Below are 15,989 nucleotides of genomic sequence, written 5' to 3' on the forward strand. Positions count from 1 at the left end.
GTGTCCTGAATCAGTACTGGGCATCATTACCTCCTTTGGGACTCAGCAGATGTAGACGCTCATGCCAGGAGCAATTCAGGAAGAGAAAAGGCAGAACATTTGTCTCTGGCCCCCAGGGAGGTAGTGGCTTTTTGGAGCAAAGGGTCTGGTCTTCCTGTGATTCTCAAGACGGCCACTTGGCGGCAACCTTAGCTCACTATGTGCCCTTCCCAGCCAGGCCCCAGTCCTGGAGCAGACATCTCTGGGTTTCCCAAGGGTTTCAGGTGTCCCTTCCTTCTCACACCTCCTGCCTGCCCCAGACTCAGCAGTATTCTGGGATAGATGCATATAGAGGACTAGAGAGGTGTGTCAGGGTTCAGGGAAATTATAGCAAGTCTGGGGCGTCACCACTAGGAGTCTGCAGGCCTGGCAAGAGGTGACAAGACTAGGCAAGAGACTCCAGTGGACATTGGTCATGTCCTGGCTGCTTAGCACTTGCTAAGCACCCATGCTCTATCTCACGGTTGGTTGAAGCTGGAGGATCAAGTTCCTGACCCAGAGGTGGCCTTGCTAGGGGACAGAGAGCAGTGAAATAGCATTACTGTTATGTGTGTTGTTTTTGGAAGCATAGCCTTAAAATCTTGTTCTCTGGGCATCCCACAGTTGTGTGAGCCACTAATATTCCATCAATAAACTTAGCCAGAATTCTCTTCCGTGGTTTGCAGCTCTTAATCACGAGAAAAAGCCAGGCACAGTGGCTCATGGCTGTAATTCCAACTAATCGGGAGACAGAGATTGGGAGGATCTTGGATTGAGGCCAGCCTAGTCAAAAAGTTAGCAAGACCCAGCTCAACCAATAAAACTGGATGTGGTGGTGTGTGCCAGCTATGCAGGATCTGTAAATAGGAGGCTCGAGGTCCAAGTTGGCTCAGCCAAAAGCTCATATCCCATATGAAAAATAACTAAAGAAAAAAGAGCTGAGGGCATGGTTTAAGTGGTAGAGCATCTGCCAAGCAAGCACCAGGCTCTGAGTTCAATCCCTAGTGCTGCCAAAAAAATGGTGCAGTGTGCCATGCCAAGTACTAGAACCTCTTAAGCCTTAAACAACTCTATGAGGTAGGAATCCCCATTGTACAGATGAAACAAACATAATCAGTGAGGGAAAGCACTTTGTCTGTGGTCACACAGCTCTGAAGGACCAGAGCTAAGATGCAATGCAAGGTGCGCTGCTCGCTGGAGCCCACGAGCATTCTGACATGCTGGCTTCTGAGCACCATCAGGACAAGGGCGTTTCCCTTCATATTTGTCACTATATGTCCCTTCCCCAACACATAGCAGGTGCTTGAGAAATAGTTAGCCTTAGATGAATTATGGGTAGGGGGAAAAACCACTTCTGTGTTCTTGCAGCAAGCTCTGGGTACAATGGCAGGTGAGGCTTTTCTTAGGAAAGTCTCACTTCTCTCTTTAAAGCCCCTCCTCCTTCCCAGCATCCCATGTCCTGCTTGCTCTGGCCTCTCTGTCATTCTGACCTTTGCTAACCACCATCTGGAACTTAATTTACTCCCTGTCTTTGGATGGTGAGCTTGAACAATGTCTCTGATCAGGTTGGCGATTTGCTTCTCCTAGACTCAGTACACTGGGCTGCAGTGGGAAGTCGTGGCTGCTGCCATCAGAGGGGTCTAGAATCTGGACAAAGTCCTCTGTCCATGTGATGGTTCAGTCTCCTCTGCCCACTCCTGAAAAGTGACCACCTGGCCTTTGCATAGAGACACCAACTGTCTACTTTTAGGACCATGCTAAGTGATAGAGTGGTCTTGCTTCCGCGTGTGTGAAACAGTTTCCCCAGAGTATTGGCGTCTGGGAGAACTGCATAGTAGTTAACTGCACCCACCTCCTTTCCCCAGTGACAGCTCTTCTGATGTGAAGGCAACCATCTGAAGGGTGCACTCTGCCCTGAATCCTCTCATTGGACTCCCAGCTGAACACACCAACTGCTCAGTCACCTCCAGAAGCTCTGCCCTGGACAGGACCCACTAGCCAGTTCTTCTCCTGGAATATGACTTGGAATCTAAAAGCCATACTCACAAGTGTGGTCTGACTAAGACAAGGCAGAGAGGTGGCTTGTCTTGAATACCTGATGATTGGGGTTCAAATCCTGGCTCTACTTCTTACTAGCTGTGCAATCTTGGGAAAGTTACCAGACATCTTTGTGCCACAGTTTCCTATCCATAAAATGGGATATGAACACAAAGAATTGCTGTAAGGACTAAATGAGTAAATGTTTGTAAAGTGCTTAGAACGCCCCCAGCGGTAGTGGTAATAGAAGTGTTACATGAAAATCAAACTGTCAATGTCAATGTCACAAGTATTTTTGAATGTCTACACCACATTGCCTCTCATATTACACTCAGATCCAATTTAAATCCCATAGCCTTTTTCTTTTCTCTATTTAAAATACACTCTGCTGCTGAGCCCCTGTCCCTGTCAGCGTGGGCTTTGGTGGTTAGATTTTCAGGAGGTTACATCTGTCCCTAGGACAAGATGTCATTTTGGCTGCTCTCTTCCTCAAGCAGCCTCGTGGGCTCCTTTGGTGTGTTGTTGCCATCCCGATTCAAGGCTGCATCTGCAGCACTCCATGCCTGACTGTGTGGAGCCTGGGAGAGAACATTTCCCCAGCTGCTGGTTGGACAGCTGGGACCTCAGGCCAGGTGTCCCAAGACTAAGATGTTCTGCAGCCACCTGTCTGCCAGGTTTCTCCACATGGGATCCAAAGACCACCTGGGTCTCGCTGCCCAAGACCCACAGCATTAGGGTCTCTGGGCTAGGTCCAGGGGTGCACAGTTTACCCTGAGTGCCGGGGATGATGTTGGAGCTCGGCCAGGTGTGGCCTGGGAGGAGGGCTGCTGCTGTCTCCCAGCCTGGCCAATATGGTGCAGGCATGGCTGCCCATGAGAGGCTTGTCCTCATCTCATAGGACCTGCCACCTGTCCTCTTTCAGTCTAAGGACACAAAGGACCTGTGGCCAAGGTCCTTGGCTTCACACCATGGTTTCCCCAGAAAGATGCATCTGCCACCAGCCTGAGAGATCTTCACTGCCTCCTCCTGCATGCATACTGCTGCCCCTCCAAGAGGCTCTAGATCATCATCACCATGGGAAAGCAGTCTAGACCCCTGTATGTGACCTTGTTCTCTACTGGGTCTGACAATCTTGCCTGGGCCTCACCTGCTCAGGAAGAAGAAACAGATCTAGGGACTGGCAGACCCTTTCCAAGCACATCCTGCTTTCCAACCCAGAGGTTCTCCCTTAGAGACAAGACCCAAGGAAAGTGGTCCTGGCTCTGTTTGGTCAACCTTATCCTTCTAACAACCATGGATTTGAGACATACCAGGAGCCTTGCTCCTGCCTTGCAGGTTCCCCTCACCAATCCTTCCTAGCTCTGCCCCATCACAGAGGAGCTGCTCACTGGCTGGACATTGTTACCAGCTTGGAAAGGAGGTGGGTAGTGACCTCTGACCAGGGGGTGTGGCAAGCAGGGCAGAGTCCCTCTTTAGCCACATGTGAGCCCTGTGACTGGACCCCACTCCTGCCCGGGGTTTGGACTTCTCCAGGGTGCTGGACAGAAGTGCTGTTGTGTGGTTCTACTTCAAAGGCATCTTCCCTGGCCTGGTGTAGACCCTGTGTGCATATGTGCTCACCTTGCATGTCCATGCAACACATACACACATGAACTTGGGAAGGCAGCCATTCTGGGGTGCGATGTATTCTCACCTCATGCATGCACTCAGTCCCAGTCGTTCATGAGGCTCACAGTATCAACTCTCTTTTTGGGGCAGGTGCTGTGTAAGTTGCTAGGACGAAGCAAGGAATAAGACAGATGCAGATGTGCCCTGGGATAGTTCAGAGTTCAGTGGGAAAGAGAAACATTGAAAGATTAAACAAAGCATGAGGTTTTAGGATATAGCCAAACAGTGTGTTAAAGTGTGTTTACAGGGCTGGATATGGTGATGCATGCCTGTAATTCTACCTTTGTGGGAGTTGTAGGACAGAGGTTGGAGGTTGGCCTGGGAAAAAAACATGAGAAACTGTCTGAGAAATAACCTAAAGCAAAAAGGGGAAAAGTGAAATATGTCATATGCAGGAAAATGGATGGAAGTAAGCCAAGCTCAAAAAACCACATATCACATGTCTCAGTCTAAAATGATGATGATGAAAATAAGAAGGATGAGATGAAGGTGAAAGGGGGCTGGTCTTGGTGGAGGGGGAAAAGGAAAGAATTCTGAGGGGGGAGAAGATCAGAATAAGCTACATGTACATGTTGAAAGACAGTATAATGAAATCCACCAAAAACTATAAAAGTGGTGGGGGGAGGAAGGAGGAATGGGCATATAATGGAGGGGGTGAACTTGTTCAAAGTACACTATACACATGTATGGAAATAGCACAATTAAACCCCCTAATATTATTAATGTGTGCTAATTCAAAAGATAAAACTATTTTTTAAAGGTTGGGGGTGTGGCTCAAGTGGCAGAGCTCTAGTCTTTTACAGACTAGTCTGTGGACACTAGCTACAGGACTGGAACAGAACCTTGGATGCCCTTTCTTGGCTGGCTTCTGTATGCTGGCCTTGTGGGGTTTTGGAGCCACCTGAAGATTCTTGTGGGTGGGAGGCCAAGGAGACAGACACTACTTAAAACAGCAAAGATTGATTTCATTTCAACATTTTAACAAGCTGGTGTCACCTATGTACTTGTCCCGGACAGAATATAAAACAGTGGAATGCAACCTGGATCAGGTGACAGGAGGGTTTCCCTGATCAAAAGATACTCAGCAGACTCCTGAGGATGGAGTAAGAGTCCAGGGCTTGGGTGTGAATTAGGGTGCTAGAGAATGTCTCCCAAGAAGAAAGAAGCACTAGGGCATGTGTGACCCCCAGAGAGGAGAAGGAGCAGAGCACTCTCATCACTAGCACATGGAGCGTGAAGGGAGAGTAGTGTGGGGTGGGCTTGGAGAGGTAATTAAGAGCTCATAAGTGACATTAAGATGGCTAATGCCAGGTGTGATCAAGCACTTGGGAGGCTGAAGCAGGAGGATTGCAAATTCAAAGCCAGCCTGGCCTATGTACTGATCTTGTCACAAAACAAAAACAAACAAAAAAAGAGGGTTGAGGCATAGGTTCTTAATTTGATGGAGATTAAATTTTTACCACCATATGGAATAGCAGGTTGAAGAAGAAATTAAGTTAAATATTTTAAAAAAGACTTATTTCATTCATATTCACTTAAGTCTTACCCACGGAACCAGATTGACAGAAGGGCTCCCAGTACAGTAAAGTTTCTTATCTGCAGGGGATGGTTCCAAACCCACAGTGGATGGCTGACAGCTCAGACAGCCCCAAATTCTATGTGTAAGGTACTATGTGTAGCTTAAGTATATTCTATATATGTTATGTTTTCTCTCTATGTAACATTCCTAGGATAAAGTTTACTTTATGAATTAACATAGTAAGAAATTAACAATGGCTATAATAAAATACAATAGTTATAACAATGCATAATGGGACATTTCATCACGCTACTCAGAATGGCTTACAGTTTAAAACCTGGGAATTTATTTCTGGAATGCCCCATCTATGATTGTTATTACTTTTGTCGTACTGGGATTTAAACTCAGAGCCTTGCATGTGCTAGGAACGTATTCTACCACTGGAGCAACATCTCCACCCTTTTTTGTTCTAATGTATTTTTTACATAGGGTCTTGTGTTTTTGCCCAGGGCTGGCTTGGGCCACCATCCTCTTACCTATGCCTCCCCATAGATTGGTCCACAGGTGCATGCCACCACTCCCGGCTTATTTGCTGAGATGGGGGGGTCTTGCTAACTTTTTGCCTGGGCTGGCTTTGAACTGCTGTCCCGATCTACACCTCCTGAGTAGCTGGGATTACTTATGTGAGCCATCATTCCTGGCTCATTTACTATTTTTTAAAATTTGACTACAGGTGAAAGAAACCCTAGAAAGTGAAACCATGGAGAAGGGGGAGCTACTGTACTTGGGGTGCCAACTCCTTCATGTTTCTGAGTTTCTGCTTAAATGTCACCTCCCAGAGAGGTCGGCTCTGATGGTCCTATGTAAATAGAAGTCCCCATGTCATGAAACGTGCTCGTTTCTTCACAGGGCCTAGCATCCCTGACTGTGTGTTTATTTGTTTAGAACATGAGCTGTGTGGGGTGGCATTTTGTTTCCCTAGTACCTAGAATATCCCATGGCCTTAACAGGTGCTCAGTAAGCATTTGTTGGGTGAGGAAAAATACTTTGGAAAGCAGAAGAAAAATGCTGGGGCTGGGACCAGGACTGGCTTTAGAGAGGGGAGATTCAACTGCTGCATGAGAGGCTGGTGAGGGCGTGGATGCAGAAGGTAGGTGTAGGTGTGGGTGGGTCATGGAGGGGCTCCTCTCTGTTCCCAGGGAAGAAGACCGCAGCTGAGATGGTGGGGGATATTGAGGGAGTGATTGGTTTGGGGAAAGAGAAGACTTTTCTGTCGAGGAGAACATGAATGAGTTGTTGAGAAGTATCAGTAGGATTGTCAGGCAGTGTTGACAGCCTTGCTGAGAGTGACCTTAATTCTCCAGTGAGAAGTTTTTTGTTTATTTGTTTTTCTTGAGGTGATGGGGATCAAATCCATGGCCTTGGGCTTGCTAGCCTCTACCACTGAGTTACATCCCCAGCCTAAAAGTGATATCAGTTATCTGTTGTTACAAATGTTCCTAGTTATGTGGCTTTTTGTCAAACAGTACCTAGCTGGCCCAGGTAAGTAAAGAGGTGGCAGCCAGGTGATTTTCTGGGGAAGAGTTTGACAAGACAGAAGCAGCACGAGAACTCAGAGGCAAGAGAGTTTCTACTACCAGGGAGTGAACTATTGATGGGCTGTACCAGGGCCTGGGGGCTGGATCCCCAGGGAGGTGCAGGAAGGATGTACAAACAGGGGAAACCTGGAAGTCAGTGGATCAGTAGGGCCTGAGCAAGGACAAAGAACTGATGGATTGTAGTGGCCGAGTGAGTGAGCTGGTTGGATCAAAGGGAGTTTTGGAGACATGAGAGAATCTGAATTTATGATTCAGGTGGATGGCTGGGTTGAAGGTCATGTCTAGGGTTTGGCCTAAAGACGGGATGGTTTAAGTGGAGTGAAGGAGTGGGGCACTAGAGACCAAGAGGCCAAACTGAAAGCCTTGTTTGTTGGAAGGGTTGTCCACACAAAGCACTGAAGGTGAGAGGAGGGCCAGTTGCTGAGAGACAAGGTCTTCACCAAGAAGGGTCATAGTCAATCAGGAGTCTGCACATGTCAGAGACAGCCTGGGGCACCTGATGGTATGAGCCTCAGAGGACCATCAGCTGTAGTAGGGAGTGAAGGAATGATAATCTAGAAGTGACAATAGGGAGCAAGAAAGACAAGGCTCCTGTCCCCAGATGCTAGGGCACTCAATATACAGAATAAGTAGTTGTTCCTAAGAGCTGGTGTCTCCAGGGGAGGGCCAGGTAAGGATGGGTGACAGACATCATTAATGGAAAAGGTGAAAGTGAAGAGGCAGTTTGCCGAATCCCTTGGCTTTGTTGAGAAGTTAGGATAGACGAGAGAACTGTAATCTGAGTGACTTCTCTGTCCAGGTGACTCTGTCTCTATCAGCCTCCCATCTTTAAAATCAGGCTGGATTATTCCACGACTAGGTCTAATGGGAAAAGTGCCCATGTCTTCACTCTTCCTTTTCTTGGTTGTTTTGTGTGTGTGTGTGTGTGTGTGTGTGTGGTACTGGGGCTTGAACTCAGGACCTACACCTTGAGCCACTTCCTCAGCTCTTTTTTTGTGATGGGTTTTTTTCGAGATAGGGTCTCTCAAACTATTTGCCTGGGCTGGCTTTGAACCATGATCCTCCTGATCTCTGCCTCTTGAGTAGCTAGGATTACAGGTGTGAGCCACCAGCACCAGGCTCTTCCATTTGTTCTTTTGTGTTATATGAGAACAACTCAGACTTATAGGGAGATGCTCTGCATATGACCTACCCCATGAAGATTGCCCTAGCACATAGGTGACTCTGCCATGTCACAGAACTTCTACAAGCAAGCTTTCTGGAATGTTTGTTGACCACACTGCCCTGCTTCAAGAAGTACTTTCCTGAGAGGTGTTCAATGCTTGTTTTATCCTGCTAGCCTCTGTTATTGTTATTACTGGCCCCACCATCACCATCATGCCCTTTTGCCAGAGTCTCAGTGCTCTTCTGGCCTTGTCCCCTGAGCTGAGAGCAGGTACAAGCTCCCATGATAATGTACAAGGGTACACAAGTGAATTCCCATGTCCTCCTGGTCTCTGTGGTGAGACAGAATGCTTGAGCTTTCTGTACCCAAACCTAGTCTGGGCACAGGCAACTAAGCTACACTCTATTAATCCACCATACACATTGATGGAAAATGAAACATGATTTGTGTACATTCTGGGAGGTGTGAGAGAACGTGGATCATTTAGGACTCACAAGGAGTTCAACAGGGCTGGATCATGGGTACAGCTGGGTGGGTGAGTGATAAGAAAGCAATAAGCAAGGCATGACCAAGCTGGGTTGAGGTAAACTTATTAAGGAGTTTGCATTTCTACTGAGGGAACCTGGCAGCCATTGAAGTTCTTGTTGGACAGAGAGGGAGTAGCAGGATGGGATTCCCATTCTGCACAGGTCATTGTTTTGAATGAACCCAGTGGAGGCCAGCAGGCAAAAATCCAGTGAGGCCTTCTTCATTATCTAGCTTCTGCCATCCAAGATAGCTTACCTGAGACCTTATCCTGAAGGGATGTGTAGGAACCTTGCTTTCACTGGCTGGTTGGAGTGACTCTCACCATTCACAGGCACCCTACTCGGCTTGCCACATAGCATCAGGGGTAAATCTGGGGCTCCTCCTACAAGGACGGTCCTCAAAGGAAACCTTGGAGTATTTCCAAATGCCACCTGGAGAAAGGGGGCAAGAGGACCTGGATAGTGAGGGAGGGCAGTTACTATGGTAGAGGTAGAGCACAAAAAATACCCAGAGTCACAATGATCCCCTGAAATCTTTTCTAGCTACAAGTCAAGAATCTATCCTTCATGTTTGCCAGCCAGCAGGGCAGGTGCATGCAAGTTCTGATAAGGGAATCAAAAGAGGAGGCCACAGTGGAGAGGAGACACAGCGTCAAGTCACCACATTTTCACCTTTTGTCCCCCAAGATGGGACTGAAAATGGTGTAGCAGGAATTTCTGACAATTCTCCTTGATACACAGCTGCCTATGAATTTTCTTTCTGGGCTCAGTGCTCAGTTCTCTTCTTAATTTATATTCATTCCCTTGGTGATCTCTGCAAGTCCCAAGGTCTTGAAAACAAACATAGCTCCCATATGTCTCTCTAGTCTGGACCTCAAAATCTCGAGGGTGTTCAGGGGTATCTTAGACTTAGAATGCCCAAGCCTTGTACCCTCCAAATCTGCTATTCCTTCACTCTTTTTAAGAATGGAAGTGGCAATTCTGTTCTTTCAATTATTTAGACCTCAAATGTAGAAGTCATCCCTGATGCCTTACTCAAACCCCACATCCAATTCATTATCAAGTCTGCCTGGCTTTGCCTTCTGGGTATATCCAAAACTGGTTAATGGATACCCTCTCACTAGAACCAGCTTGCTCCAAGCACACCATTTTGTCTCTTCTGCATTACTGCAACCTAATTCTTACCTTCCTTTCCCTCTTGACCTCCTGTGGTCTGTTATCTACCCAGCAGCCAGAGTGATCATTTTAAAACTCGAGTCATGTCAGATTTATGCTCAAAAATTTCCCTTTGCTTTCCATCTCACTTGAAGAAAAAGGAAAAATTATAACAATAGTCTGAGACTCTATGTGATCTATCTAGCTCATGGATACCTTTGGTTCACCTCTTTCCTCTTTTCCCTCAGCCCCACTCCATCAGTTGCTCTCTGCTCACACAGGTCTTCTTGTTGTCCCTCGAAGTATCATATAAGTCCAAAGTTAACTAGATGCCAAAGGTCACTTCAGGACCTTTGCATTTGCTGTTTCCTTTGCCTGGTTGGATACCTTCCTACAGATATTTGTATGGTTAAATTTCACCATTCTTTTAGGTCAGTGCTGGAATGTCATCTTTTCAGAGATGACTACTGTGCCATATTTCCCTTAATATCTGGATTTGTTGTTATCAATAGCACTTAGTATTCCCTGATATAGCCATGATAGGTTAAATAAAGCCTTGGTAACAAATCCCCAAATCAAGTGACTTATAATGTAAGGGCTAGCCAGTAGGAACTGGGTAAATTTTTAGGAAATTTGTGAGCCAGTTGTTATACACAGCTATTTTTAAAAAGTTTAATTATATAAGCTTATAATTAGCTATGAATAAATTATTTTGCTATTAATATAAGTATTTTATTATATATCACTATGACCTAAGCCCTTGAAGGTATGTTTATCGTGCTTGCCTGGTGGAAATACTCTATGAAATGTTACTGTGCGTCTCTACCTAACTCCTCATGTGGTGATGCCATATTGAAGTTGGCCATTTCAAGAGTATTTGCACACTGCTGAAATTAGTAAGAGCTACAAATTAGGGATTTATTTTAGTGCTTGTCTATACTTAAAGCGAGGGGGTAAATATTTATGATGAAGATCAAATTTTTTAAAAAGTGTGTCATGTCTGAATCCAATACAATGTGAGTAGCACAAGAAATTGAGACGGTGTTCTAATATTCAAACACTTAGGTTTAAAACTTAAACTGGATTCAACAAGGTCACTTAAGTCATTGATAAGTGAGTGAAGTTATGATGTAGCTCTTCATTATTTCACTTTATCTTATTTGTTTACATAATGAATGTATCAACTAATTCAGGTTGAAGCTGTACTCATTTGTGAATTGGAACCACAGGCTGATTATGGATAATTGACTTCTGCAAAAATGAGCAAATGAACTCTGTATCAATAGAGTATGTGCAATTTCAACAGAGTATTGTGTATTTTATTTGTAAATTGCAAATTTTATGTTAAACACAAACACACATGCATCGCTTCTCCTCCCTTGGAGAGTCTTGTTAAACATTTATCAGCCCATCCCTGGGTTTCTTCACATACACTCCTGTCAGCAGGGGTCTTCTGTTCACATCTCTCACTCTGGGTCCAGGCAATGGCACCACCTGAAACACTGTTGATTGCTGCATTGGTGGGGGAGAGCCATAATAGGCTCTAACTTGAAGTGACACACACTACTGCTCATATTTCATTGACCAAAGTAAGTTACATGGTCATACTTTATAGATGCTCAATTCTTACTGTGTAGATCTGAGAGGAAACTAACATGGTAGGGGGAAGCTCTGCAAGCAAGCCCTCATGGGTCAATGGAGGGGGTCATCTTCTCATGTTTTGTCCAATTCTTGATAAGCAGCGTAGTTTTGTACATCCACCTCTGCCAATCATATGTAGCTGGAAGTCTGTGACAAAGGAAATCTCATGGATACACGTGGCCCTGTGTCATTAGAACAGGTAAGTGAGGCAGGCATCTAGGACATAAAATGTGGGCATCACCCTCAGGATCCTGCAAGTGCAAAGTCATCCCTGAGACTGGGCACTGGCTTATATTTGTGCCTTAGGACCTTCACTTGGCCCACCCTAATCCTGGCTCTACAGCCAGGTCTCTTCTGGACTCTGCGATTCCATAGCTTAATGGATAGTTGCTTCTTCCAGACATGGTCAGACAGCGGTAAATGCAAGAGAATTCTAAGCAGGGGCAAAGTTCTCACTCTGTATAGCACAGAGACTTTAACAAACTCTGGGGGCTGAATTATGGCTCTACATTCTGATAGGCAGAGCAAAGCAATAGGAGAGACACTACTTACTCTAGAGCAGCCTCTTGCATCTGTCTCACTGTTGTGAATTTGAAGCTCAGGTGTTGATTATGAGCACTGGGCTTGGTGGCATCAGGTGCCAGGGATGCCAATAGCATTAACTCCCATTTAGTGGGTCCCTACTATGAACCAAGAAAGTACTACTCTAGGGTTTCATGTATATTGTCTTGCTTATCCAGTACCTAACTCTGCTAGGTACTATCTGTTTAAAGAGGAAACTGAAAAAAAAAAAAAAAAAGGAAACTGACTCTTGAGGAAGATTAAAAAACTTTTCCAAGGTCAATCAGGAAGTGGTAGAAACATAATTTGAATGAAATAATTCTGAATCTGATGTCTAGTCCCTCTAAACCAGGGCTCCTTTAGCAACCTGTGAGGAAAACAAAATAGAAACTCCTATTCAGGCCACATGAACTGAAGACACTGGAGTTTAACTGACCTTGCTCACAAGGTCAAGATCAAAACCAAAAGCCCAAAACACATTTGATTCATATAACATTTTCTCACTGAATGGAAAGAAATCCCAGTTTGACCATATCTGCTTTTTTTTTCTTTCAATTTTTATTGAACACAAGTATTCTGACAGAATGCAAAGTCAAAATTCTCAGTTAGTACTCAGTATTTACACCAGTGAGAATGCAAACAAAGGTGGTGTCGATGTTTCACTTGGTAAAAAGTTTTATAACAAGAGAGAAGGCCCCCGAAGTACAGAATGCTGGGTAGGGATGTTAATGGAGGTGTGAAAACCACCGTCCAGACAGACAGCCTAGGGTGAAACCCTGGGACATGAGAGGTTCCATAGAAAAGTGTGAAAATAGGGTTCCACTTCAAAGCTGCACTATATACACAGTGGCCCATCAGGACTGGGAGACTCTGCTCATGGCACCTGAGTGGTCCTCCCGCAGAACTTGGCCTTGCCTTTCTTTATGTGAATACATATGTATGGCACATACACATATAAACACACCAACAATGAAACTAATGGAGTTGGTTCCTCCTTCAAAAAAAGAAAAATTATAAGCCTTTATCTCTTAACATAAAAGATAGAACATCTTGAAAATAATGCGACTCCCTCTTTGATTTTAGAGAAAGTTTTGCTTTTAAAAGAAGAAAAAAAGAAAGCTCATGCATGCTGAGACGAACATATGTGTAACATGAAAAGGCAGACCTAAGTGTGGGCAGACTTGGGTTGCAGCTAATGGTGGGACCAGGGTTCTAAGGGGTCAGCTGCCCTGGGCCAGGTTATCTGAGGGCTGGCAATACGTCCGTTTCTTCCTAATCATCGGAACCAAAATCACTTTGCCTAAGCACAACCAGTAGAGTGAAACGCAGTTTCCAGGAGCCACAGCCTGGCCTTGGCCTGGCAGGTCAAGCCACTGACATCACAATATGAGGACCTGATCCTATTGGTCTGTCCCTCACCACCGGGCCTTCCCTACCTCAGGTGCCCAACTCTTCCATTCTGCTGGGTGCTCTAGGAGCTGTCTTCACCTTCCTTCCTGAGGGCCTGTGCATTTGAACTATAGATCTGTGCAGGCCCTAGAGTCACAGGGGCCAGGGCTGTGTATTCTGGAATCCTCCATTTCCATCCCCAGGAGCTGATAAAATGCAAAATAACCCCACATTTAGCAAATGACAAGACCATTATTTTTCACAGTTTGAAATTATAATCTAGCATTGCCATTGACCAGACTGCAGACGTGTCAGAACATTGAGGAGTGCGGCCCACGGAGTGGATACAGAGGCCGTCTTGCCACCCTAACCTCTTGCTGCTTTGCACCTTAGGAAAGGAACACGCGCCAGAGGACAGAATTGCTATTGACCTAACTGTCCTCTTCATCATCTGTTTTTCATTTTCTTTGTTTAAAGGCTTCGATTCCTTTTAAGATTTATTTTTGCTTCCTGAATATTTTTCTGAACTATCTGCTATACCTTCCACAACCAAACTATGTTGAAGCTTTATTTCAATACTATGACAAAAACACGTTTCACACTAAAATATTCACGCATCCACAGTGCACAAGCTTGCAGTTCTAAAGTAGAATGAGAAACAAAAGCAAAATTTCTATACAAAGGGCTGGCTTTTCCCTTCTCCCCCCTCCCATCCCCCTTAAAGTTTCTGTATTTTCTCCCCCCACTTGGTTTCAAATCCAGGAAAGTTGTGTTATGACTCCAGACAGTAAATTTGTTTTTCTTTGTTTTTTACAAATGCTGCCTAAGTGAACAGAAGACTGGTGTTACTTTACTTCAATAGATTTCCAAAAAAAGACACTAATTCCCTGAAGCACACATGCTCTTCCACTCAAATCTAGATTCTGGGCTCAAAAGGAAATGGTCTGTATATATATTATTTGGCTTTCTACAAAAAGGGGATGTTTGGGGTAAAAATGTGTGTTCACCAAGACCAGCCCCAACTATACAATCTTCTCTGCTTCATTCAACAAAGCCTAAGGAGTCCTTCAGAAGGAAGGGCATTGGACACCTGGGAGGCAGTTCCTTTGTCACAGACACAGGCAGGTGGCAGCTTATCAAAAAGTGGTCTAACCCCCAAAGAAACACCAAAGGAACTGAAAACCAAAAGGCAAAACTATTCTATAATGAGACAGATTTTTCACCTGAATTAGACACAGGCAAAAACTTCAAATCAGAGCAGGGGAAAGAGCCATCAGAAATAATCACCTTTTGTAACAGTGCCCCAAGCTAAAGCAAGCCTGTGATGTTCCTACCTGCCTCTAGGCGGTATTTGTTGCTTAGAAAAAAAAAAAAAAGGCAGTATTTTACATGGACATTTAAACACAACTGAAGTCAAACATTTGTCAACTTGTAAACACTGGAAAACAAAGTTGGCAGAAAAGAAGAATAAGAAAAAGGAAAAAAGCAAGGAAAGAAAAAGGAAGCAAAAGAAATCTGAATACTGCAAATTGACATCTACCCCCAGAAGCTGCAATTTTGCATTCTTCCTACAAAACAAGAGTCTACGTGGGAACTGAATTCAGCTAGAAAGGGTGACACACTTTGCGTACTGAACAAATACAAAGTGAACAGAAATTATAACTTATTTATGAGGTTTTACAGAGTTCCAACTTGACTGAAAGTATAAAAATAAAGTGTGGACTTTGTTCATTCGGTTAGTCTTAGTGCCTGGAAGTATTTCTCTGAAACTGGTCTGTGCCAATTGGGTAACACCAAGTGTGGTTTTCCTGAACCTAGATCTTTTTTTAAATTCTTTTTCTGAGCTTCCTAGATTTTTAATTTGGGGTCCTTTTGTTTGACTTTTAAATGGTTTCAGGGAACGGAGTGTCCTAGTTTGGCTGTGGATTTAACCTTTTTGTCTCATTTTCTTACAAGTGAATGCGCAACAAAGGAGCCCTTTCTATAAACCTACAAAAAGGAGGTCCTATGTTTATCTGTTTAGTTTTTTTTAAAGGCAAAAGACACTAGAGGAATGAGATCGTGTGTGTGTGTGTGTGTGTGTGTGTGTGTGTGTGTGTGTGTGTGTATTGGAGATGGTCTGGTGAAGCTGCTGTGTCACTATTTTCATCTTTGCTTGGCTCTCATCAGGCTTTGCTGTCATTCTCCTTTGTTTGTGTGGCATCATTGGGGACCGTCTTGACTTCAGCTGGCGCTGGCTTTGCTTCTGACTCCTGGCACTCCGACTTTGCTTCTACAGGGCCTTTCCTGCAAGGAAGAATCAAGAAAACAGCCCCGCTGAGACAGTTGCAGATCTGTAGACATCTCCCCCCTTCTGCCAGGCCCTCAGGGGCTCCAGTCACAGCTCTCATCTCCAGCCTTGGATGCACACTGGCATCACCTGGAAGCACTGCAAACCAGACTCCTGAGCCGTGTTCCCAGAAATCCTGGACACGGTGACCTTTCAAAGCACCAAGGTAATTCTAACATGCAGGCTAAGTTGAAAAGCACTGAGTCAGAAGAATGAGTCTTTCCAGCTCCAGCCTCCTGTGATGCCAGGAGCTCTGTTTTAACCTGGGGAAGGGAAAGGGGGTTGTAGGGGCAGCTGCTTCCTCCCCTTGACATGCAGCATAGCAGCACAGCAACTCAGCTTGCTGTACGGAGAGTGTGTTTGTTTGTCCATCCCCTGTGCA

General features: G+C 45.0%; 1 protein-coding gene across 14 annotated transcripts in view; it reads right to left on the bottom strand.

Annotated features, from left to right (window-relative positions):
- Positions 1–12,425: 12,425 nt before the first annotated feature.
- The window catches only part of Ncam1 (neural cell adhesion molecule 1), a 295,788-nt gene continuing 292,224 nt past the window's right edge, over positions 12,426–15,989 (bottom strand). For all 14 annotated transcript variants that reach the window (XM_074066718.1, XM_074066714.1, XM_074066717.1 and 11 more), the window contains one exon: positions 12,426–15,564. In XM_074066718.1, the coding sequence (XP_073922819.1) occupies positions 15,444–15,564 (121 nt within the window). In that variant the 3' untranslated portion in view covers positions 12,426–15,443. The remainder of the gene's footprint in view (positions 15,565–15,989) is intronic.

Source organism: Castor canadensis, chromosome 2, assembly GCF_047511655.1.
Source record: "Castor canadensis chromosome 2, mCasCan1.hap1v2, whole genome shotgun sequence".
In the NCBI taxonomy this organism is placed as follows: domain Eukaryota; kingdom Metazoa; phylum Chordata; class Mammalia; order Rodentia; family Castoridae; genus Castor; species Castor canadensis.